This window comes from Selaginella moellendorffii, unplaced genomic scaffold (genome assembly GCF_000143415.4).
Source record: "Selaginella moellendorffii unplaced genomic scaffold, v1.0 SELMOscaffold_187, whole genome shotgun sequence".
Classification (NCBI taxonomy): domain Eukaryota; kingdom Viridiplantae; phylum Streptophyta; class Lycopodiopsida; order Selaginellales; family Selaginellaceae; genus Selaginella; species Selaginella moellendorffii.
The window spans coordinates 18,686-45,307 of NW_003314447.1; the positions used below are offsets into that span (position 1 = coordinate 18,686).

Here is a 26,622-nt window from a genome sequence, read left to right on the forward strand (position 1 = left end):
TTGGTACAAAAAATTTAAATTTTCAATGGAGATAATAGAGTTCTAGAATCTCCACACCTTGCAAGTGTTTCATTAGGATTGTGTTCATCCTTATAATTGCAAATGTGGAATTTGTGCCACTACTTTAAGATTGCACACCTTTGCATTGCTAGTGTATTTTGTAGCCAAAGACTCCCTTTGCTTTGAACTTAATCCTTGTAAATTAATAACTAGTACATCCATATATATATTCTATGGACTTCTCAGCACTAAATTCAAAATAACTAACAGAAGAAGAAACTTTGAAAACTTTAACATATTGTTGTTCTTGCTTTTATGAGAAATAACTTAGTAGCATATGAAACTTATCAATGGTCTCAAAGGAAAAGAGAAGATTTATATCTTGTGTCATTGTAGCACATATAAAATCTTTATTGAATTTGTTGTACATTTCTATGTTTGTATTACAAAAACCAGCTAAAGGAATATGACAATGTATAACACTTTCTTTAGAGTGCTTTTCACAGTGATGGCCTAATTTGTGGTAAAGAAATTCTAATCCTTTAGTGATTAGGTAATGGTAGAACTAGAAGTGAAAACTATATTAGCCAATCATTGCAACTCATCTAATGTGCTAATGTTTTGCTTGTGCATTAGTTACTTTGATTTGAAGACAATCTTATTGCATATGAGACAATATTCCCAAAGTTGTGATTTCAAAATAAAATTACATGATTTATAGATTACATTAGGTAAAGTCACTCACCACCTTGCAAGTTTTTCTAAGAAAAACATAAACTATTTCTCTACAATGATTTCACTATACATGATACCTACATTGTTAAGAAAATACATATAAATGATAAAGATTTATAAGGTGTAATTTAAATTAATAAATGAATCAAATACAAATCATAGCTAATACTAATGATATATAGTGATAGGTATGAACTATGAATTTTTTTCGTTGCAATGGATACTATAAAAAATGTAGTAATACTAACGATCTTGTTATTTTTGTATAAGTTGATTAAACTTTTTTTCTTCCCAACAGACTTAATATTCAAAATTGGATGTTAACCTTGACAGTTGTTTTGCAAAAGCCAGCAGTTTCAGAAGATCTGTCATCCAAGCTGCAAGGCTGGACACTCTCCAGGATGTTTGGCTCAAAGCTGGAAGGCAAGTGCCCGCTTGGAGGAGAGCTTGGCGAAGCACTTGGCTAGAGATCTCAGTGAAGAAATAGGCATCAGCTTCGTGGACAATAGTCAGCTCTGCTCCAAGTCGGGTGCTTGTCTCCTCTTCAGGCTCTCTTTTACTTGAGTATGAAGCTGGCATGCACAGCAAGCTTGATCTTGGAGTCACTTGGAGAGCCTGGGTGGATTGGTCTCAGTTCTACACAAGCCGGTATTTGGCTGGCAGCGGGAATGCAAGGGGATCCATCATCATTTCGTTTCGAGCAAATGATGGTTCTTCTTGGAACTGTTACTCTTTAGGTATCGAGGCAGTCAACTACGTTGACATTATGATCCTCCAGATAATACCGTGGTATGTTCATTTGTATGGCCACGTGCTACAGGCTTCGTTGGATGGCAAAAACGTGGAGTTTTGGTCTGTGGTTAGACTGATGAGATTCACAGTGGCAGAAGATCACAAAGCTCCTGCTGGTGTGGAGATTCCTCTGGAAGTTTCTATTGCAACAGGCCATAACTTTGACAAGGTTTGTGATATTGCTGGTTGCTTTGGAAGGGATCTTGATGATGCTGTTCCATTCACCAAAATCCCACTACGCTAATATTAATATATGGCATCATAACCGTACATTTGGCCCTCACATCATCCCCTCCTCTTGGAATAATGGAAGACTATCAGAGTTCTTTTATAGACGGGCCGGGATCTGGAGGAATGTCAAGAGGAGGCATCGGTGGATTTGTAGGTGGTATTAACTGCTCTTGATCCCTTTGTATAAAGCATTTCAACTGTTGCACATGCACAATCTCTGGAGGATCGGTCTGTTGGATGTCATGCCAAACCTCATAAACTTATGGTCCAACTTGTTGCAACACCTGATATGGTCCTTTCTATTGCACAAGGAGCCCCTTAAATAAGCCACGTACTGTAAGATGGGGAAAACAAACTAACATCAAATCATCCACTTTGTACTTTATAGGTGGATGATGATAGGAGTTGTAGTGCCATTTTTGTCCCACTTGTATGCGGCCTAAATGTTTGGCAGACTCTGCTCGGACAAGTGGAAGAATGCTCGTCAAATACTGATCCCACGACCTAGCATCAACAGCTCGTGTCAATTGCAACAGTAAACCCAGCTTCATTGGTAATATTAGATCATGCCCATATAGGAGTTTATATGGTGAAGCACTAACAGAACTCTGCACCCTTATAACATATGCATACCGAAGAAACAGTAAATAACCATCCCAATTTGAATGCTAAAAATTCACATCTTCGCAATCATCCCTTTGAATGTCCGAACGAACTATTCCACCAGACCGTTTGATTATGGATGATAAGCACTTGTGAAAGTGTGGCGTATCCTCAACCGAGACGTCAAAACTCAAAATGTTTCAACTATAAATGCAAGACCATTATCCGAAAGAATCCACTCTAGACAAGAATGTTGGAACACCACTTGATTGAGAAGGAAGTATCTAACAGCAGTTGCAAAGGCGCTAGCAAGAGCACCAACTTTCACCCAACGAGTCAAGTAGTCAAAAGCAATAATAACATACTCATTACCAATAGTCAACTGTGGAAAAGGTCCCATAAGATGAAACTCCACCAACTCAAACGAATGGGAAACTGTAATTGACTCCAACTTTCCTTCTGCAGCACGAGGGGGAGTATTACGAACTTGGCACCAAATGTAGCTACGCACATACCAGATAACATCATGTCGCATCTCCGATTAATAGAAAGACCTGCGCAGCTTCTCGGTTACATGACGATGTCCCATATACCCACTTAGCAGTACGACCAACCAAGTCCTTCCGCTTCAATAATGAAGTAATGGCAGCATGGTCACCTTCAAATAACGTCTAAGAACCATGTAGATATGTATGAAGTTTCTCAAAACCTGAGACTGCTAGTAAACACTCTTTCTCTATTGTGGAGTGGTTCATCTCTACTGGTTGTAATGTATGGCTTATATACACAATGGGATGGCACTGACTATGTAAACTTGAGTTTTCTTGCATCAACACTCCTCCAAGACCAATGTCAGAAGCATCCACGTGCAAAATAAAAGGTCAAGTATACTCAGGATATGCCAAAACCGAAGGAATTGTCAATAGCTCTTTGAGATCCACGAATGCCCATTCATAATCCGAAGACCAAATGAAAGATGACGTTGATGACTTCAGCAATGCTCGCAATAGTGTAGTGCGATCAGAAAGATGATCCACAAAGTGACTGAGATATTGCACTTTACCCAAGGAGAGCTGCACATCATTTACACACTTCGGAGTAGGGAACTTTAAAATAACCACAAGTTTGTTAGGATCAACTTGCAAACCCTCACAAGAAATATAGTACCCAAGATAAGTTCTGTCCTTGGACCCAAACACGCACTTTGACCACTTTAGCTTTAAACCAACCTCTCGTAGCCGATCCAACACTTTACAGACATCACGAATATGCTCCTCCCACATCCCCTTCGAGTGGATCAAGATATCATCAATGAAGTTAACAGTCACCTCCAACATATCGCAAAGAACCTCATCCATCATCTGCTGGAAAGTTGCTAAAGCATTGTTCAAACCAAACAACATCACCAAGAACTCGTACAATCCAAATGGTGTATGAAAAACAATCTTAGAAATATTTTCTTTGGCCATTGGTACTTGCCAGTACCTAGAAAAAAAATCTAGCTTGGTGAACCAACAACTTTGCCCTAGACGATCCAAAAGATTAATAGTGTGAGGAAGAGGGTACACATCCGGAAATGTCACTTCATTTAACGGATGATAGTCAATGCAAAAACGAATACTCCCATCAAGCTTCATCACAAGATGAGGTTCACATGCCCAAGGACACCGTGACTTCCGAATAACACCCCTTCTCCAACATCTCCTTAACGTTTGCGCATAAAATCTTGATCTCTTTGGGTGACTGATGACGAATAGGAACCTTGATTGGACGAGCATCCCCAGTTGCAATCGGATGACGTGTGGCAATCTTGGCCCCACACGATAGGTCAAAGTCAAAGAAATCAGAATACTCCTTCATGAGTTGGTCAATTGCTGCAACATAAAGATTGTTGAAGGGATCGGAAAAGGGAAGTGCAGAACAAGATAGAAACATGGGAGGAAATAGTGGGGGGACAAAAGTAATGGAAGCAGAGGTAGAAGTAGAGGGACGAAGAAGTATAGAAATGAGAGGAATGGATGAAACATAAAGAAGTATGAGATAAGAGGGAGAAACCTCAAAGTCACACTTGGTATAATTGTGCTGCAACCAATCCATACCAAGGATGAGGTCGAAAGCTTGACTCAGCACCACCCGCAAGGATTGTAACTCAAGCTCGAGATCACCCACACGCACAATCAGGTCCGCCTCATCCCGTGCACATGCATGTGTACGGCTGTTGCCATAAAGAATGAAAACTAGTTGTGCCGCACGATGCAAGTGTAAACGGCAACGTGTGGCAATAGGTTGAGCAATAGAAGATAAACTCGAATCTGTATAACCAATATAGAGAAAATAATATGAGACCTTTTGTTATAAAAACGAGTTTGGAAAGTAAACACTGGATGAACCAATGCCGAGTGAACCCCTTGATGATACTCCTGAAAGAAAGATGGAGGGGTCACTAAATTATTTGCGCAAGGTCCCTCAATTACTCGCACGACTCCTCGTTTCCCGGATGCATTGCAATGTCTAGACTTTCCACTACAGCAGCACCAATAGGACGTTGTTGATGCCAAAGTCTCCACTTAGGAAATGGAGGTTGCCAATCCGGAAAATGTTGACAAAGTCAATAAATGTGCCCAACTTCATCACATGCCCAACAGCGAATGTCACGGCCATGACCACATCCTCGCCCTTGTCCTTGGACTTGAGTAGTAGCAGCATCAACCTCCATTGGAACAGAACCATCGCCTACAGGAAGAGGAGCAAAAGGATGGCAGTAAGAAGTGGAAAAGGCGATATCTTATAATGTTGTGCCAAGTGAAGAGCATCGTCAAGAGTGGCTGGAGCAAGTGCATGCACAAATCCGACAAGATCTTGATGAAGTGCTAGCCACAACATTCCTAACTTGATCCGCTCTGACATATTTGGCTCTGCATGAAGCAAAAGACTTCGGAAATGAACGCCAAATTGCATCACCGACTCAAATGGCCCTTGGCGAAGACAATGCAATTATTGGAAGGCATCATCACAATTGTTGGCATGTCCAAATGCACGTTTGAAAATGTCCAAGAGAACACTCCAATCCCCACAAGTGACTACGCTCAAACCATTGTATCACTGCAACACCATCCCTTGGAAATACATGGGAAACTCACGCAAATGTCAAACATCATCCCAAGAATGATATGTGGCAATCACCATGAAGTGATCAAACTAATGGTACACATCATCCCCAGGATTCCCACGAAAAAACTCTAGCCGAACGCAAGGATTAGCATCAAGAGTAAGAGAAGTTGTACCACATGCCGTGAATGCTGCCATCAACTGAGTTTGGTTGTTTAATTGCAAATGCATAGCATTAAGCAATTATACCAACTGCTACTCCAAAGTCAAAAAAGGAGATTTCTAATCTGCCATGAAGATGAACGAAAAGGAAAGAGTGAAAGAAGAGGAATGACAAAAGATAAAAGGAAATGGAGATCTAGACAATGCAAAAAGCTAGATCTAAACAAAAATCCTAAAGGAAAAGAACAAAAGAAAGGAAATGGAAAAAGTTAGATTTAGACGATGCAAAAGTTAGATTTAAACCAAAATCCCAAATCCAAACACTCCTCAAGGGCAATCAAAGGTGCCCCTCACCTCCACCAATGTGAGTGCATGGAAGTATATCAATTAGCCCAAAAACCCTAGTTTATATACAAAAGCAAATGGTGCAGATTGAAATCAATCTGATGGTTACCAAAATCCCACTATGCTAATATTAGTATACGCCATTGTAGCCGTATACTTGGCCCTAAAAAAATAATATTTAATATTAAATTTTAACTTAATAACAATATATTACAAGAATTAGATTTATTTATCCAATATTTAATGTATATATATAGAATGAGGAGTTATTAATGTTATAGCATAATATATGTTTTCAGTGTTTATGAAGTTTCATTAAAGAGTAAAGATTGATATATTCTTACTGCTTTTTCTAAATGCAACACTATTGAAACTTGATTGGAGCACTTAAATAAAATTTTATAAACTATAAATTTATTATATAAAAAAATAAATTTATGATATAATTGTTATGTTTACAATTATCTAAAGCAAAAATAAATTATTAAATTCAAAAAGATATATAAGTTTCTTTTGAAGTCAATATAATAGTTAATCCTTGTTCTAACTTTTTAAATTAATTGTAATCTAAAATAAAAAAAGAGTAAATTTATAGAGTTTTAGTTTAACAACTATAGTAAAGTGATTTTTCTTAGAAGACAATTGTAATTGACATTGTTGTAGGTAACAAAATCAAACTACTTGCCAAATAGGAGAAATCTTTGCATAGGATAAATAAACCTCCTTAAATGGAATGATCTAGAAAGCAACAGTCGAATTATGCCATAAAATCTCAAATTCACAAATACTAGAACTAACAAGATATGTACACTATCTATAAGTATATATATTTCCTGGATCACCCTTCAATAGGACAATGTATTCAACAATTTTGAGTGCTAAAAAATTGAGTAAATTTTATTCAAACAGTAAGCTTGCCTACACTAATACCCATTGTGGAGTCACCAATGCAAAATTCTATGAGGCTAAAAGTGTTAGTTCTATTTTCATTGAGCTTAACAAATGGCACTATACACATGTCCCAGAAGTGCAAGAAAATTTGTTATCTATGAAAAGCCTTACTGATACTAGTGTTCAATTTTCTGGAGATCAACACAGTATTACTTTTTATTTTGATGTGGTCAAGGTGATGCACAGTACCTATTTACAAGTTTGATGCTATTTTAGTGCCTCTCCTTGTCAAAGAATCTAAGATGCACTGATTCTAGCATAAAAAGTATGAAAGTAGAAATGTCGCATACACTTTGGGATTGCTTGCTGATCCTGTATCCCACCTCCTATTGGTTATGGACAAGATCAGGCTTTTTTCACATTAAAGCCTTCCGTTCTTAATAATGTTATGAAAGATCAGTAGTCCAGTGGTGCCTTGGTTCGAGCTATGCAAAAGAATATTTGTGATAGTTACTCATTTTATGCCCTAGAAAGTTCGTGGCATTTGGTGCGGTGACAACTGGGACGCTTCCAGATAGAACAGAAAGTGGTAGTTCTGCACCATCAAGCTCCTGCTGCTCTCACTAGCAATAATCAAGAGGCACGAGAGATTTAGTTCTCCTGTGGCAGATCAATGCGGGGGTGATCCTAGGGAACTGTAATCACCCCTTTGGCGCTTGTCAAAAGCCTCGACCACGCTCTTGCTGGGAAAGTGTTAAAGCTGACAGTGAGGGTGGCGTCCTCCTTCGCATAAACCTTTCATGTAGACACCATGGAAGTCTGGCTAGTAAATATCCTTGATGCGTCTCAAGAATCGGGGTGATTTTTGGGTGCTAAAATCGGGAGGAGTATCAAGCTCGGGAGAAAAAGCGGGCTTGTTTGATTCCCCCAAACCCACCAGGCACATGGAGAACTTCGTCCACTTGAGCTGCCTGAGGATGGAATTGCCTGTTCGTGACAGGAATGGATGGTGAATGTGTGGCGTCGATGCTCCAAGCACAGCCCTGAACCTGGAAAGATCACACCGAAAGCTTACAAAGTCTACTTCTCTGGAAGTTCATACCTCTCAACCTTGGTCCCTGAAAACGTATCCCGCCGCCAGGGCGCCAAACACAAGGTCAGCGTCGAGAAAGCTACACTGCGAGGAGGAGGAGGAGCGACAGGAGGAGCGCCTGCGATCGATCATGTCTTGTCAATGGAATCAGACGAGACAAGAGAACCAGCTGCCAGGGCTGGAGCCGCCGCTGCGCCGATAGGCCAGGAAATGGATTATCACAGCAGTCTCCAGCTTGCCCACGTCAATCTGCGCAAGGCTGAGGTGCTCCCGATGCCAGAGCATCCGCATTGATGATCGACGATGATTCAGTATTTGGTATTTACAAATATCGGGAAGAGAATCGAACCCGAAACGTTTGTTCTGGGAGACCGATGTCCTAAATGACTGGTCTAAGCTGTTTTTGTGAGCCGGCGAACCAGAATAATGGCTCCTTATTTAGCAAAATTTTTGCATAAAAGTCCTTGTTGAGTGGACCCTTCGGCATCGAACCCGGGTCTTCTACAACGGTTTACCTCTACACTTACCTGATAGCCATCATCTCGGCAACCGGGTTCCCGGAATAAAAAAATCATACCATGTACTTGAACCATATGACAGGGGTCTTTGCGAAATCCATGGCGTTTTTGTTAGATCGCCCACCAGACGAGATTATCCCCCGCATTCGTGCTGCTCGGCGTTTCGTCCTTGGCAAAGCCCCCTCTTGGGTTGTGAATCGAAATGGATCGTCAAGAGTTATGGCCTGGGTTGCAATAGAAACTCGCAGAGCAATCTCCACAGCCGCAGGAGCTTTGCGATCTTCTGCTGGTGTGAATCTCATCAGTCCCAAAACTCCACGTTTCGGCAATCCAACGAAACCTGTAGCGTGTGGCCATTCAAACGAACATACCTCGGTATCATCCTCGCCTGCCTCGATGCCTGGAGAGTAACAGTCCCGGGAAGAACCATCATTTGCCCGAAACGAAATGACGATGGATCCCCTTGCATTCCCGCTGCCAGCCAAGTACCAGCTTGTGTAGAACTGAGCCCGAGCCGGAGACCAATCCACCGGGGCTGAGCTCGCTGTGTGTGCCAGAAAAAGAGAGCCTGAAGAGGACGCGAGCACCCGACTTGGAGCAGGGCTGAGACTGAAAACACGACTGTCCGCGAAGTTGATGCCTGTTTCTTCGCTGAGATCTCCAGCCAAGTGCTTCGCCAAGCTCTCCTCCAGCTCCAGATAGACACTACTTGTAGTTGCAAGCGGGCACTTGCCTACCAGCTTTGAGCCAAACATGCTGGAGAGTCTCCAGTCTTGCAGCTTTCGGAAAACAACCTGCTCCAATGTCGTGCCTTCTTCGTCCCGATCGAAGTCACCGGAAGTGATAAGCAGCCTCTGGGAATGGTACATACCACTGTAAATCGTCTGCCTGTCCAGGAGCGTCGTGAGCCCAGCCTTGTCTCTACATGGGAGAAGCGTGAGCCATGGCGTGAGCCGTGGCGTTCTACAGAGTGCTTCTCTCGGGAGTGCTCGCTCTTGCTCCATTTCTTTCCTTTCACCACCCTCTTCATGCCAGGAGCGTCGAAAGCTCCTCCTCCTCCTGTCCGGTTTGCCTCGGGCCTCGACGAGAACCACGGCCCCAAGAACGTAGTTGGCAATTCGAGGAAGTTGATCGATGCGCAAAAGAGGCCCGAGAGAGCGTGCGTGAGGTTTCCCCACGTCGAATCCACCTCTGCCTCTGGAAATGCCGTGAGCTCCACTCCCACTGGCTTGGCGGCGAGCTGCGCGATCGGATCGCCCACGCCCCAGCGCTCGTTGTTCCATCGCCCTTGCCATTTCTTTGATTCGAAACTTCCGGACCTGTTCCAAGCGATTCTTTCATCATCGTTTCGGGATTTGAGGATGGAAGATCGACAAAAGAAAGGGCAAAAGGAGGATAGGGTTCGATTTTACCTCTCAAAAGCCTCGACCACTGAGAAACGTACTTGGAGTAAGAGTTCGCACCCTTGGAGGCATGGAGGGCAATGAGATCACTCTTCTGAAGGCCATGGGTGTTTGCACTGTGCTGGGAGATTCTCTCCAAGGACAAGTAAATGTGTGCTTGAATTCTTTCTAGTAGTTGCGTTTATATGTATGGAAAGTGTGGGCTCATTGAGATGCATTTGATTGAGCAGGATGAAACACGATGATTGAGTGTGGTAAGCAAGCAATCCACCTCTATGCATACTTATGTACAAAATGAGTTGATGTTTTGCCAATGCTTGCTCAATGTTGCATGACCATTTGTTTGGTTGCCATTTTGTCTCTACCCAGATTGTTCTTATTAGCATGTATATTGAGTGCAATAGTCTTGAAGTGAAATTATCTTTTAGTGGAGTTTGAGCCTTGGGCGATTGTCATTTAGTGCATATACTTGCAATATACATTTGTGATAGAGCAAAATGCAGTAGGAAGGCCTGAGATAAAAAAAGATCACCTTCTCATGGTTTTCGATGCTTGTTTTTCTCTTGAAGTTCTTTGAACTGATAATCACATTTATAAGTTGTAGTTGGTTATGGGTTGGATTTTTCTCTTTGAGTGGACAATTTATAGATTAGTATGTATGGAAAATGCAGGGATGCATATGATGTGTTTGACAGCATGTGCTATAAAATAAACGTGATCAACTTGAATTGCCATGGTTACTGGACATGCTCAATGTGAACATTATTTACAGCAAGGTGAAGAGAAAAAAAGGAATGAATTGCATAATCTATGCAAATTTTTTATAATGAATTAATTCAAGTCTTTTAACCACAAATGAGCAGAACCTCTTGGTAAAATTGACAGTAGCCTGAAAAGATATTACTAAATAATAAAAAAATTCTATTATAACTAGGAATGCCCTTAGTGAAGCTGGGAATTTTGCTTAACATTCTCATATATTTAAAACCCAAAAAGCCCATTAGCAAGTAAATCTTGAATTTTCTCACAATGCCCTAACACTAAATGCAATGTGATTTTAACCTTCTTTTGCTTGCATTTTCTTGTACATACACATACATATATATATACACACTTATTTTTTCTAATTTTGCAGAGTGATTCTATTTCATTTTCTATATAGGGTAATTTATCTTTTAACTATTGGGCAGGAATATTGCACATTAATGTGGCTTTGACATTTTCATATATTAGGATGTACTATAAAGATTCATTTCATCCTCTAGAGACTAGGTAGTTGTAAGTAATCAAAGAAAACAAGATTACACCATATGTTGATAATTACATAATAGAAAATTATACTATATATTGATATTGATATTTAGTAAGTCTAATTTACCTCCAGTTGAGCTTAACATAAGTGGTAGGGTGTCAAGAGAGTGGGGCTTTTGAGAAAGTTGTGGCTCTCATTTTCCATTCATGAGAGCATAAACTTCTAGGAAAGCATACTAAATTATAAGTAATTAAAGAGAACAAGTTGAGAAATAATCTATAAGGTTTTAATATAAAGGGAAAAACACACTTTTTTTTCCAATACTTGGGGGTTAAAACATCTTAGGTTTGAATATTGGGATATTTAGAGGTTAAATCTCCTTAGGTTTAAGTAGTATTGGGCTAAATGACCTTTCAAGAAGTTTAAATTCATGAATTTATAATAGTTTTTTAAACATTAAAATTTAAGAGCTTACAATACTCTCCCAAACATTGAAGTTATTATAGATGCTATGGAATGGTATATTTCTCTCTCATCTATATAGCATGATTTTAGATTTAATTCTCTTAAATATATTAAGTATGACAATTTTAGATCTAATTCTCTTAAATACATTAACCATGACATAATTGAGAAATGAGACTAAGGTTATTTCCTCTTGCAGCATTAGCACAAAATTATTTTTCTCTTATAAAGCTTTGTGATTTTTATTTATTTATCAATGCTCTAGATTTTAGATGTGATTCTAAGGATAAGGAGAAAGCCATTATATACACCTTTGAGGGAGGATAAAAAGTTGGCAAGTCTTTATATCAAATATTTATAAATCCATTTAGTTAATTTTCATGAAATATGATTGTTTAACAACCTTTTATTTATAATTTTTAATGAATGAGGGACATTGTAATTTGGATTTCTATAATAAATCCACTAAAAACTATTGGTGAAATATAGCTTTATGTAAGCTCCTAAGTTTGGATTTTCTAGGAGGTTACCTAGTTTAATACTATTTAAACCTATGGATATTTAACCCAAGAAGTTCTATAACATTAAGGGTGCATTTTTATTTATAAACCCTTTTCTTTTATATTTGAACCCCATATGAAGTTATTTTTTTTTGGTTAGTTATAATCCATTATAATTCCCTACAAATCACACTTTTGTGAATGGAAGTTGAAAGCCATAGCTCTCCTAAGAGCCTTACTTTCTGGACACTTTACCTCTCGAGTCAAGCTTAACCAAAGGTAAATTAGACATTTTAGATGTCAATCTCAACATATGGCATAATTCTCCTACCTAACTATAGAGTTACATTTAAATTTTAGTGCATCTCTTTGTCAAAGAATCTAAGATGCACTGGTTATAACATAAAAAATATACTAGAGGCAACTAGAGGTAAACTAGACATTTTAGATGTCAATCTCAATATATAGTCTAATTTTTCTAGCTAACTAATAAAGTCAGACTTTTAAGACTTTTTTGATATCAAATGTGAACTCCTAAGTTTGAACTTCTTAGCCCAATAATATTCAAACCATAAATGCTTAACCCTAAATATCCCAAGACTTTAACTATTTAGCAAAGGGGATGCATTATTGTTTAAGAGTTAATCTATAGGGTTTAAATATAGAGAAAAAGAGCTTACACACTATTCTCTTTGGTTGCTTATACTTTATTCCCAATATCAAATCATACATTTTCATGGGCAATCTATCTACTAGTTTTTTTTTGTTCTCAATTAGTTCTCAAACTATAAAAGCACTAATATAATTAGTATTTGAAGGAACCAAAACTGATGAAATGATGTTCCAAAATAATAAAGCAACAATGAATAGTGATAAAACCACCTGTTTCTTTTAAAGAAGTAGCTCGCACTACCCTAGCTTTTCAATTTTTATTTCTACAAATCTATGAAGCTTTAAATAATTATATACTCTCATAATATACATATATTGTAAGAAGCCAACTCCCCAAGGTGTTGTAAGCTAAAAGATCCTCGAAATCAAAACTATTCATCTGATAAAACCAAGACCAAGTTTGAAATTGAGTTTGAGATCTAAGATTGGGTTTGAAACTGAGTTCAAAATCAAGTATGAGATTCAAGTCCAAAATCAAGTCCGAGACCAAGTCCAAGGTCAAATCTGAAGTTGAGTATAAGATAATCATGTGGCTTATTAGTCTTTACTCCTTCCTAGACGCTTGGGCATTCTCTTTGGGATAGAGGTGGGGGAATAAGGATACCCATATTGGGCCATTAAGCTATAATGTTTCCCCTTGAAGTTTGAAAAACAAAAAATGCACCCAAGGCTTGGGATTTAAGGGGTTCTATAATCAAAAGTTGTGGTACCAAATGATGCTAGGAACCTAGAAGCTTGGTGTGTTTAGCTGCTTATGCATGCGAGGACTATAGCTGAATTTTCAATTTATAATAACCTAGGGAGGGGGATTATGAGAGAGTTTTGGAATCCATGGATGGATGGCTAACACCCTATTGTTCATTAAATGAATTGTTGAATCAAAATCGGACCAAATAAGAATTATTATAATAAATGAGAACCTTGGCAAAGGAACTTAACTGAGGCCAAGACAAAGGTGGTCGGATAGATGAAGTAAATTAATAAATTGGAAAAGGAAAATTTATAGCTTATAATTTTGTATTGAAGCATTTTTCTCAATTCTAGCAAAAGATAGAGGTGCAACACCGGGAAATGACTAAAGCAAAATGTCAGTGCACTAAAGCAAAGATAGAACCTCCTCTAGAGATGGAGCCTTTAGTTGAACAAAAAATTATGGATGAGGAATCCATATATAAGGAGGATTCTTATGAGGGAATTTTAAAACGTGAATCTGATGGCAAGGTGCAATTGTCCAAAGCTTGATTGGATGCTTCAAAGAACAATTGGCACAGATTAATGCTGTACAAAAGCTGAAGCATGATAAGAAACAAAAGAAAAAGTAAAAGATTGTAAATGCTGGCAATGCAGAAGGCATGGACCCTTTGGTGTGCACTAATGTAAAACCAAACAAGGTTGAGTAAACTAAGGTGGAGTCTATCCCTCAAATAGTTCCCAAGTACAAACCAAATCCCCCACCGGTCTTCGAAGGAATGAATGATTGTAAGGTGGTAGAGGATTAATTTTATGATATGGAAGATTATTTCCAAGCGTTGCAATTACTAAATTTGGAAAAGGTCCTATATGCAAAAACATACTTAGTAGATAATGCTAAGTTTAGTGGATAACAACAGAAGCTCATGAAGGACTTGTGGCTACTTAGGAAGTGATGAAGATGAGGATCTGAGCAACTTATGTACCCTCAAAAGTTATTCTACATTGCTAAGTAAGTTGAGGGAAACAAGAACTATTCAAGAGTATGTAAATGTGTTTATAGCCAAAGAATCCTTATCATGGATATGGCTAATATAGATATGTTCTATGCTTTCATATCAGGCTTGCAAACTTGAGCTTGAGGCGAGATGATGCTCTAGAACCCAAAAAATTACAAAGAAACATTACATATGGCTATTAGCATATATTTTAATAAAAATTTGTGAAAAGGAAATTTAACGGGGTCTAGATAGACCAAAAGAGATATATAGAAGAGGGAAATTCATAAAAAGTTTCTCTAAAAATGAGTTTTTGAAGTTTCGAAAAGGTAAATCTAGTGGTTAGAGAGCAAGCACGTGGGGGAGTCAAAGTCAAGAGAGACAAATCTACCAATAAAAATGTCAAATCCACTAGTAACATGGGGAATAATATATGTTTTAATTGCGGCGAGGCTAAACACTTTTCCAAAGAATGTCCCTACTCAAAGAAGGCTAAAATGAACATGGTTGTTAAATCAAGTTAAGTCAAATGGAGGTATGTAATCTAGTCCCTAATTGAAAGTTATTTATTACATAAGAAACTTTGGTAAAGAGTCATTTGCAACATTTATTACCTCTCTGATGCAAACTGAAAAATAAATCTGTTAAAATCCTTATTAACATAGGTGTTTCAGAAAATTTTGTGACTATAGATATAGTCCAGCAACCTAAACTAATGGTGCAATAGCTAAAAGAATCGAAGACCATAAAGTTTGTTCAAGGTAGCCAAAACACTAATGAGGTACTTCGATAAACAAAAGTCGAAGTAAGGGCGTAGACAGTGGATATGGATTTCACCGCTTTGAACATTGCGGGATTTAATATAATCTTTGGGATGGATTGGTTCAATCAGTTTATAATAACCTTGCATGAATAAGGTAAAAATCTAGTAGTATTGGTGAATGCCCTTAATGAAATTTAGGGTGGAGGCCCAAGATCTAAAAATAGGGCAAAGTAGGTCTAAAGAGTCCTACTTGAACCTAATGTCTATAAAAGATTGCTTGCTAAAGGAACCAAAGTAGCATTTACTCTTGATAAAAAACAACAAAAAGGCAAGAACAAAAGAATACCCTTAGTGATGTAACATGTGATAAATAAATTTCAAGATACCATGCTAAAGGTGTTTTTAGTAAAGTTACCCCCTGCTTAATTGATTGAATATAATATTAAGTTGGTCGAGGGTGTTAAAGTAGTGGTTCCTCCCCCTTATCAATTGAATGAAAAGGAAGTTAAACGTTAACTTGAGGACTTAGTTGATAAGTTGAGCAAATTGTTATATAGGGCATTAGTTATAAGCTCCTAAATTTGGACTTCCCGGAAGGTCACCCAGCCCAGTACTATTCAAACCCAAGGACACTTAACCACAAATATCACAAGACCATTAACCAATTACAAAAAGGGGGAGTAAATTGGACTTACCAAATGTCAATCAACATGTGGTGTAAATCCCCTAGCCAACCAACAAAGTCGGACTCGAGACCCTTTTGATACCAAATGTAAACTCCTAAATTTGGACTTCCCGGGAGGTCATCCAGCTTAGTACTATTCAAACCCAAGGACACTTAACCCCAAATATCCCAAAACCCTTAATCAATTGGAAAAAAGGGTGCACTCTTTTTTATTCATGGGCCCTTTCTCTTTATATTTGAACCCTATGGACCGTCTCTTGAGTTGTTCCCTTTAGTTACTTGCATTGGTGTCATTTATGAAAAAGAAAAATGGCTTTATATGTATGGGTATAAACCACCAATTGATTAAAAAATATACCAAGAAGAACAAGGACCTGTTACCAAGGATTGAGGATCTATTTGATAGGTTGGGACATGCAAAATATTTCTCAAAAATTATCCTAAGGTTATTATATTGATCAAAGTAGTAAAGGAAGATATTGAGAAGACAACCAGCAAACAAAATATGAAAATATTGAGTTCTTAGTGATGCCCTTCAATTTGTATAATGTGCTAATAACATTCTTGGTGCTAATGAACTACATCATTATATCTATTTAAATCACTTTGTGGTTGTTTACATTAACAACATTCTGATTTATAACAAGATGCTAAAGGAGTATGTCGAGAGCAAGTGTGACTTTGTTAGGATAAGAGAATAATTTAAAGCACTAGGAATATTTGATTCCTAGAATATACCTTTATCTTTATATGCAAGTGAGAAAGGGTAAGGAGGGTATTTAGGGCAATTGAAAAGAGCTTAAGTTTGTGATAAAGTATTTCAGAAGTAGAGTTAGAGATGTTGAGAAATAACCCTCATCTCCCAACAAGTGGTGAACCCAATGTGAAAGATTAATTTAGCTTTCTTTGGAGAATGAAAGAATTTTTTGGATGGATAAAGAGATTTTGGAGTTCTAGTTGCTAGATTCATGTTTAGGGGATTTTTGGCACTAATAAAAGCTCCCCCTTGCACGAATTTGAAACACAAACTCATAAATCTAGAGTTTTTGATGTTGTTTTTCCACTTTACTTTATTTCACTCAATTTTGGAGAGATTTCTAGTGATAGAAGCATTAATTTTGGTTGTGCTTTATTTGAGTTGAAGTAGTTTTTCCTATTCTTTCTAGAGAGTTAAAGAACACGTGATTTGGTGGAGAATCAAACTGCATACAAGCATTTTTCTCTCACAATTTACCCTTGTCTTCATAATTTATTTCTAGAAGTTTAAGTTTGAGATTCTTGCATTAATTTGGAGAATTATTTGAATGGGCATTTAGATTTGGTCATGAGAATTTTAAAAGATGCTTCTTAATGAGTGTAGTGCAAGAAGTGGGGAGATTTTTTCATCTTTTCTTGCTCTCTTCTTTCTTCTCCTTTCACAGTTGAGTTCTAAAGATTTAATGGCAAGATTTCCTAAGCATTTTTTTAAATTTCTTTTATAAATTTCTCCATGCTTCCTAGCTTTTATAAAAGTCCTTTTTTGCAAGGGAATTCGTAAAGAATCATGAGTTTTGATGTTGTTTTTGTCACATACCATATTGTCAAGATTTTAAAGGGATTCTTTTTTCTAGTTTCAACATCATTTTCATCTTTCATAAATATCTTAGATAAATGTTCATTAAATCTTTCTATCATGTGTTTACATGTAACATTTGATACCAATATATGAAGTTTGAAGCAATTTCCCACTTGCTCATTTATTTTGAGTATAATGGGTGGTTTCAACTGTTTTCACTCAATTTTGGGTATATTTAGCCATTTTTCTTTTTAGGGCTATGTAAATGACATTAAGGACTTTTTAATGCACTCTTGCTCATGATTGTTGAGATCAAGATATTCACATTTTTGTCTTTATGAACATATGAATGTTGGTGAGTGACAAATTTTAAGGTTCTCCTTAAATTCTCTAGCCATGCTTTTTGGCGATGAGATCTTTGCATTAGATTAAGAGCATTCCAACAGCTAGGAAGTTTTCACTCTATGAGCATTTGCCATAACTTAGCATTTGTATTGATTATGTTATTTTATGCCCATTCATAGTAGATCCACACATATTCGATGTCTGCTTACTATCAACAATATTCCTCAAGTTAATAGTCATTATTCACGTATCCATTATGAGCTATAATATCAAATGGCTCTTTCATCTAAGGATTTAGAGACTTCGGCAAATAGTGAGTGTTGGCATCTATTACCTATAGCAGTTCATCTTCAAATCCATATTATGCAATATAGGATGAACTTGCCTTACTTTTTAGGCAATGGAGACATCTTGCCCAAGACACACATAAGTAATATTATGCATCAAATGACATTGGCAATGATGATGACAAGTTTCGAGACCTCTCAATCGCTTATCAGCCGAGCAACAATATAGGCAAAGACTCTTTTGAAGGCAGATATAGTGGACTACACCATGTTCAAGGCTTCATTCAAATCATATTTTGATCAATAATGGGTAGTAAATTGTTTGCTCATAGACTTCTTTACCTTTCGACAAAGAGCTTGCGAGTCAATGCTAGAGTATGTAATGTGTTTTAGTGCCTACTGAAAGGAGTGTGTGGAACAGCAGTTTTTGGACATGTCATAAAACTTTTGTAGTTGCTAAGATTTTAGAGCGTGCTTTTCTCCAGGAGCTCAGTATCTCTAGGGTTGAGGGGGCTTTCCTCCCTCTCTTGTTGGAAGCTTTATATGCAACTATCTCTCATATACCTACTGCTTCTACCGCTATTGATGATGAAATTCTTACAGTGATCAAAAAGTCTTTGATGGAGCTTGTAAGGTACAAGGAAATCATCTAGAAGTAGTAGTAGTAAATCCAAAAGAAAATATTCCAAAAATTCTATACTTGCTGCTTACAACAGTCTGAGAAGCCACAATGTGCTCCACACTCTTGGTATTGGTCCCATTGCAACATCAAGACTCACAGCACAAAGAGGTGTTGGAAGCTTCATCCAGAGCTATGACCACCACGTTTTTAACATGTTTAGAAACAACCATTCATTGATAATAGCATTGTAACACAAGGGACGGATTACTATTAATAGCAGCTTAAGCAATGTGCAATCGAGAATGTACCTTTGTCATCTTCCAGCAAAAGGCTCCAATGGGATAGATCAATGCAATCAAGATTTTGAGGAAGAGTTTGCAAAGATAACAACCACATGAGTACAAAAAAAAAAAAACTGATCAACAGAAAATTGATGGCAAGATAGCTCCTTTAGCAATCACTAATCCAACACCAAAAATAACATGCAAGGTCCTATTCACATCTCTCCTTCCCAAATGTCTTGCACTTTTCTTTAGTAGTTCTTAAGTCCTTAAGAGAGCATTTCAACAATTGATGGAGACATCCATCGCCTTTTTGTGGTATGAGGACTTGCTTTACTTCTTAGGCAATAGAGACATCTCAACCAAAACAGAAATGTATCACAAATGTATATTTATACATTTAGCTTATAAATGTGATTATCAGTTCAAAGAACTTCAAGAGAAAAACAAGCATCTAAAACCATGAGAAGGTGATCTTTTTTTATCTCAGGCCTTCCTACTTGGTAATTGTCTTGCAAGTATATGCGTTAAATGACAATCACCCAAGGCTCAAAACTCCACTAAAAGATAATTGCACTTCAAGACTATTGCACTCAATATACATGCTAATAAGAACAATCTGGGTAGACAAAATTGCAACCAAACAAATGGTCATGCAACATTGAGCAAGCATTGGCAGAACATCAACTCATTTTGTACATAAGTATGCATAGAGGTGGATTGCTTGCTTACCACACTCATGCAACACGTACACACTGATCATCGTGTTTCATCCTGCTCAATCAAATGCATCTCAATGAGCCCACACTTTCCATACATATAAACTCAACTACTAGAAAGAATTCAAGCACACATTTACTTGCCCTTGGAGAGAATCTCCCAGCACAGTGCAAACACCCATGGCCTTCAGAAGAGTGATCTCATTGCCCTCCATGCCTCCAAGGGTGCGAACTCTTACTCCAAGTACGTTTCTCAGTGGAGAGGTAAAATCGAACCCTATCCTCTTTTTGCCCTTTCTTTTGTCGATCTTCCATCCTCAAATCCCGAAACGATGATGAAAGAATCGCTTGGAACAGGTCCGGAAGTTTCGAATCAAAGACATGGCAAGGGCGATGGAACAACGAGCGCTGGGGCGTGGGCGATCCGATCGCGCAGCTCGCCGCCAAGCCAGTGGGAGTGGAGCTCACGGCATTTCCAGAGGCAGAGGTGGATTCGACGTGGGGAAACCTCACGCACGCTCTCTCGGGCCTCTTTTGCGCATCGATCAACTTCCTCGAATTGCCAACTACGTTCTTGGGGCCGTGGTTCTCGTCGAGGCCCGAGGCAAACCGGACAGGAGGAGGAGGAGCTTTCGACGCTCCTGGCATGAAGAGGGTGGTGAAAGGAAAGAAATGGAGCAAGAGCGAGCACTCCCGAGAGAAGCACTCTGTAGAATGCCACGGCTCACGCCATGGCTCACGCTTCTCCCATGTAGAGACAAGGCTGGGCTCACGACGCTCCTGGACAGGCAGACGATTTACAGTGGTATGTACCATTCCCAGAGGCTGCTTATCACTTCCGGTGACTTCGATCGGGACGAAGAAGGCACGACATTGGAGCAGGTTGTTTTCCGAAAGCTGCAAGACTGGACACTCTCCAGCATGTTTGGCTCAAAGCTGGTAGGCAAGTGCCCGCTTGCAACTACAAGTAGTGTCTATCTGGAGCTGGAGGAGAGCTTGGCGAAGCACTTGGCTGGAGATCTCAGCGAAGAAACAGGCATCAACTTCGCGGACAGTCGTGTTTTCAGTCTCAGCCCTGCTCCAAGTCGGGTGCTCGCGTCCTCTTCAGGCTCTCTTTTTCTGGCACACACAGCGAGCTCAGCCCCGGTGGATTGGTCTCCGGCTCGGGCTCAGTTCTACACAAGCTGGTACTTGGCTGGCAGCGGGAATGCAAGGGGATCCATCGTCATTTCGTTTCGGGCAAATGATGGTTCTTCCCGGGACTGTTACTCTCCAGGCATCGAGGCAGCCGAGGATGATACCGAGGTATGTTCGTTTGAATGGCCACACGCTACAGGTTTCGTTGGATTGCCGAAACGTGGAGTTTTGGGACTGATGAGATTCACACCAGCAGAAGATCGCAAAGCTCCTGCGGCTGTGGAGATTGCTCTGCGAGTTTCTATTGCAACCCAGGCCATAACTCTTGACGATCCATTTCGATTCACAACCCAAGAGGGGGCTTTGCCAAGGACGAAACGCCGAGCAGCACGAATGCGGGGGATAATCTCGTCTGGTGGGCGATCTAACAAAAACGCCATGGATTTCGCAAAGACCCCTGTCATATGGTTCAAGTACATGGTATGATTTTTTTATTACGGGAACCCGGTTCCCGAGATGATGGCTATCAGGTAAGTGTAGAGGTAAACCGTTGTAGAAGACCCGGGTTCGATGCCGAAGGGTCCACTCAACAAGGACTTTTATGCAAAAATTTTGCTAAATAAGGAGCCATTATTCTGGTTCGCCGGCTCACAAAAACAGCTTAGACCAGTCATTTAGGACATCGGTCTCCCAGAACAAACGTTTCGGGTTCGATTCTCTTCCCGATATTTGTAAATACCAAATACTGAATCATCGTCGATCATCAATGCGGATGCTCTGGCATCGGGAGCACCTCAGCATTGCGCAGATTGACGTGGGCAAGCTGGAGACTGCTGTGATAATCCATTTCCTGGCCTATCGGCGCAGCGGCGGCTCCAGCCCTGGCAGCTGGTTCTCTTGTCTCGTCTGATTCCATTGACAAGACATGATCGATCGCAGGCGCTCCTCCTGTCGCTCCTCCTCCTCCTCGCAGTGTAGCTTTCTCGACGCTGACCTTGTGTTTGGCGCCCTGGCGGCGGGATACGTTTTCAGGGACCAAGGTTGAGAGGTATGAACTTCCAGAGAAGTAGACTTTGTAAGCTTTCGGTGTGATCTTTCCAGGTTCAGGGCTGTGCTTGGAGCATCGACGCCACACATTCACCATCCATTCCTGTCACGAACAGGCAATTCCATCCTCAGGCAGCTCAAGTGGACGAAGTTCTCCATGTGCCTGGTGGGTTTGGGGGAATCAAACAAGCCCGCTTTTTCTCCCGAGCTTGATACTCCTCCCGATTTTAGCACCCAAAAATCACCCCGATTCTTGAGACGCATCAAGGATATTTACTAGCCAGACTTCCATGGTGTCTACATGAAAGGTTTATGCGAAGGAGGGCGCCACCCTCACTGTCAGCTTTAACACTTTCCCAGCAAGAGCGTGGTCGAGGCTTTTGACAAGCGCCAAAGGGGTGATTACAGTTCCCTAGGATCACCCCCGCATTGATCTGCCACAGGAGAACTAAATCTCTCGTGCCTCTTGATTATTGCTAGTGAGAGCAGCAGGAGCTTGATGGTGCAGAACTACCACTTTCTGTTCTATCTGGAAGCGTCCCAGTTGTCACCGCACCAAATGCCACGAACTTTCTAGGGCATAAAATGAGTAACTATCACAAATATTCTTTTGCATAGCTCGAACCAAGGCACCACTGGACTACTGATCTTTCATAACATTATTAAGAACGGAAGGCTTTAATGTGAAAAAAGCCTGATCTTGTCCATAACCAATAGGAGGTGGGATACAGGATCAGCAAGCAATCCCAAAGTGTATGCGACATTTCTACTTTCATACTTTTTATGCTAGAATCAGTGCATCTTAGATTCTTTGACAAGGAGAGGCACTAAAATAGCATCAAACTTGTAAATAGGTACTGTGCATCACCTTGACCACATCAAAATAAAAAGTAATACTGTGTTGATCTCCAGAAAATTGAACACTAGTATCAGTAAGGCTTTTCATAGATAACAAATTTTCTTGCACTTCTGGGACATGTGTATAGTGCCATTTGTTAAGCTCAATGAAAATAGAACTAACACTTTTAGCCTCATAGAATTTTGCATTGGTGACTCCACAATGGGTATTAGTGTAGGCAAGCTTACTGTTTGAATAAAATTTACTCAATTTTTTAGCACTCAAAATTGTTGAATACATTGTCCTATTGAAGGGTGATCCAGGAAATATATATACTTATAGATAGTGTACATATCTTGTTAGTTCTAGTATTTGTGAATTTGAGATTTTATGGCATAATTCGACTGTTGCTTTCTAGATCATTCCATTTAAGGAGGTTTATTTATCCTATGCAAAGATTTCTCCTATTTGGCAAGTAGTTTGATTTTGTTACCTACAACAATGTCAATTACAATTGTCTTCTAAGAAAAATGACTTTACTATAGTTGTTAAACTAAAAACTCTATAAATTTACTCTTTTTTTATTTTAGATTACAATTAATTTAAAAAGTTAGAACAAGGATTAACTATTATATTGACTTCAAAAGAAACTTATATATCTTTTTGAATTTTAGAAATTAAAATTTAAAAGTTTTTATTTTTCAATTGTGTATAGTATAGTGTAAATAAGCTATAGTTCATTTTTGCTTTAGATATTTGTAAACATAACAATTATATCCTAAATTTATTTATTTTATATATTAAATTTAAAGTTTATAAAATTTTATTTGGGTGTTTCAATGAAGTTTCCATTATGTGGCATTTTGAAAAAAGTAGTAAGAATATCAATCTTTACTCTTTAGTGAAATTCCATAAAATTTTATTTTGCTAAACACTGGAAATATATATTGTGCCATAACATTAGAAAGATTAGTAATAACTCCTTGTTCTACTATTGAAAAACCATTCAAATATGCTAACAATTTCATAAATGTTATCACAACAATATAAATATTTATTAATATGAACATTCATATGAGCTCATTTTTATTAATATAAGCATTCGTATGAGCTCCTTTTTAAAATAAAAGGTCTCTTATTATTCTCTCCGTGTTAGTTGATATAGGTTTAAGTTTATGTTCTATTGCTCAAGCTGTTGCTACACATTGCCATCTACACTTGCGTCGTGCAATGGAGCCAATTTTCATTTTTTATGGCAATAGCTATACACATGTATATGCATGGGATGAGGCAGACCTAATTGTGTGTATGGATCAGCTACATGATGTTAGTTTAAAGCTAAAGCAGTCGAACTGCGTATTTAGGTACAAGGACACAACTTATCTTAGGTACTGTATTTCTCATGAGAGTTTGCAAGTTGATCTTGACAAATTTGTGGCTATTCTAAAGTTCTATACTCCGAAGTATGTGAATGATGTGTAGCACTTCCTAGGAAGGTGCAGTATCTTAGTCGTTTTGTGGATCATTTTTTTATCATATTACACTATTGTAAGCATTGTTGAAGTTATCAACGTCATCTTTTATTTAGTCTCCAGCTTGTGAGCGGGTGTTCATGGATCTCAAAGAGCTATTGAGGACTCTTCCAATTTTGGCATATTCTAACTACACTTGATCTTTCATTTTGAGTGTGGATGCTTTTGATATTGGTTTTGGAGGTGTGTTGATGCAAGAGAGTCTAAGTGTGCCTGGTTAGTGCCATCTCATTGCATATATAAACTATACATTACAACCAACAGAGATGAATTACTCCATGACAGAGAAGGAGTGTTTAGTAGCAGTTTGGGGTTTCAAGAAACTTCATGCATATCTACATGGTTTTCGGACGTTACTAAAAGGTGATTATGCTGCTATTACTTCAGTATTGAAGTGGAAAAACTTAGTTGGTCATATTGCTCGATGAGTTTTGAAGCTTCAAATATATGATTTTAATGTTGTTCATCACTTGGGGAGTTCTATGGCTGATGCTGATGCTATTTCTCGAGCTCCTCTTCATTCTTCACTCTCTTCTCATGTTTTTGACGAGCCTATTCTTTTAGCATTTGTGGATTTTCTAGACGAGGAGGTCACATGATAATGTCCTATATGTCTACCTAGAATAAGAGAATTATGGTAAGCATGGAGAAATTGTGGAAGTAATATGGAAGGCACCACCAGATGTAAATGATCATCAGGATTTGTTTCTACAAAATAAAGAAGGCCATCTTCATATTTAGGTTATAGTTTATAAAGTTTAGTTAGTTAATAACATCTTTTTATACATTTTTTAGCATAATTAGATAACAATGAAAAGCTATCCCTCATCCTAATTCAAATAGTTTTCTAAAAAATTTCAACATTGTTTAACAAATAATAAAAATTACAATCAACTCTTAAGTAAAGCAAAAACACCAGCACTTGAACAACAGAAGGAAAGACAATACTCACCTCCCTCCAGGAGTTACAGTGGAAAAGGGTGGCACTTGCAGAGGCAACATTACACCTACTAATGTGGAACAAAAGTCCTCCACTTATACTTCTTTTGCTTAAAGTTTCTCCTTATTGCTAGCTTTAATAGTAAACACAAGAAAGTGTAGCATAGCTTGCAATGCAGCAACTTTGCTACTTCGTTTTTGCCAGGATGCATGAAAGATATAAAACCAGCCAAGCACAGATCCTTCAAAGGCAAGAATGGACACTTGATCCTAAACTCCTCAAAGAAAAACCCATTTCAAGCCTATACAGTTATAGTATCCAACTCAAGAAAAAAGTTTTTAACTTGTACATCTTCCTCCGTGGATCTAGCAAAGAGCAGTTTTTATCACCCGGAAGCTACAAGAGAAGCTAAAATGCAAGCACCAATTTTCACCTTTTTTGTTCTGTCAAAATACCTCTGTGGACAGAATGATTTCTCCAAGAGCCCAGAGTGCCATCATGATGAGCTCAAGTAGTGATTTACAGCCACACCAATTATCACCACCAGTATCACCTTGATCACTCTCATGTGCTTCTCGTTTCTCAGCCACTTGAGCTTTTGGTTCAGAAGCCCCGGCTTCTTCCCTTTTGCTTGTCAAGAACAAATGGCTTAAGAACAAGAGCTTGGAATAGATGGGGAGATAACTCTAGGTACCTTTGCTTTCTCGTTCTTCCTCACCTATTCTTCGCCTCAGAGTGTTTAACAGTGAATCAAAGTACAGCGCAAGAACCATGCACATTAGGGTGATCACGTTACTGCATGCTGAAATCCAGTGGCCAGTTGCATCAATGAAACTTTGCTATATATTTGCATTGGATGCTGTCTCTGTAAGAGGAGAGCAAAGACAAAACCCAGACTTGGAAGGAAAAAAAAAATTGACGACCTGAATAACAGCCAAAATATGCGAGTACATCATCACTTTGGAACTGTTTGAACACAGAGCACCTTGGGAAAGTGATAACTGGGGAAGGCAGATCAAATCCATGGTTTGCATCCGGAGGATGCTTGTCAATGTGAAGAAATCCCTGCATGAATGGAACAGCACCATCAAGATCTTCCAGCTTTCCAGCTTTGAGCCAAACATCCTGGAGAGTGTCTAGTCTTGCAGCTTGGAAGACAGATCTTCTGAAACTTCTGGCTTTTGCAAAACAACGGTCAAGGTTTGCTCCAACATCCAATTTTGAATATTAAGTCTATTGGGAAAGAAAGAAATTTTAATCAACTTATACAAAAATAACAAGATCGTTAGTATTACTACATTTTCTATAGTATTCATTGCAATGACAAAAATCCATAGTTCATACCTATCACTATGTATCATTAGTATTAGCTATGATTTGTATTTGATTTTTTTTTTTAAAAATTATACCTTG

The 26,622-nt window shown here is 38.6% G+C and overlaps 2 protein-coding genes and 1 long non-coding RNA gene across 4 annotated transcripts; 2 read left to right on the forward strand and 1 right to left on the reverse strand.

Annotated features, from left to right (window-relative positions):
- Nucleotides 1-7,621: 7,621 nt before the first annotated feature.
- LOC9637985 lies at nucleotides 7,622-10,015 on the reverse strand. The gene is made up of 3 exons (XM_024667701.1): nucleotides 9,891-10,015; nucleotides 7,970-9,797; nucleotides 7,622-7,916 (listed from the first exon to the last, which is right to left on the reverse strand). Exon 2 carries the CDS (start codon nucleotides 9,771-9,773, stop codon nucleotides 8,532-8,534), a length of 1,242 nt encoding a protein of 413 aa, XP_024523469.1. The 5' UTR covers nucleotides 9,774-9,797; nucleotides 9,891-10,015; the 3' UTR covers nucleotides 7,622-7,916; nucleotides 7,970-8,531.
- A 9,754-nt stretch (nucleotides 10,016-19,769) lies between these two features.
- On the forward strand, nucleotides 19,770-21,494 carry LOC9637983. 2 transcript variants are annotated; one of them, XM_024667707.1, is made up of 3 exons: nucleotides 19,770-19,979; nucleotides 20,073-21,020; nucleotides 21,109-21,188. In XM_024667707.1, exons 1-3 carry the CDS (start codon nucleotides 19,896-19,898, stop codon nucleotides 21,172-21,174), a joined length of 1,098 nt encoding a protein of 365 aa, XP_024523475.1. In that variant the 5' UTR covers nucleotides 19,770-19,895; the 3' UTR covers nucleotides 21,175-21,188. The 2 variants fall into 2 exon arrangements, with proteins under 2 accessions (XP_024523475.1, XP_024523474.1); XM_024667706.1 differs by having other exon boundaries at nucleotides 20,073-21,494.
- Nucleotides 21,495-21,690: 196 nt separating this feature from the next.
- Nucleotides 21,691-22,514, forward strand: LOC112343721. Its single transcript, XR_002991382.1, has 2 exons — nucleotides 21,691-21,900; nucleotides 21,954-22,514. It is a non-coding gene; the product is annotated as an uncharacterized LOC112343721 (long non-coding RNA).
- The last annotated feature ends 4,108 nt before the right edge of the window (nucleotides 22,515-26,622 follow it).

Coding starts and splice junctions, on each gene's coding strand:
- LOC9637983 (XM_024667706.1), top strand. CDS start 19,896: ATGGCCTTCAGAAGAGTGATCTCATTGCCCTCCATGCCTCCAAGGGTG. Junction 19,980..20,072: donor GTACGTTTCTCAGTGGAGAG/GTAAAATCGAAC, acceptor CGCTTGGAACAG/GTCCGGAAGTTTCGAATCAA.
- LOC9637985 (XM_024667701.1), bottom strand. CDS start 9,773: ATGGCAAGGGCGATGGAACAACGAGCGCTGGGGCGTGGGCGATCCGAT.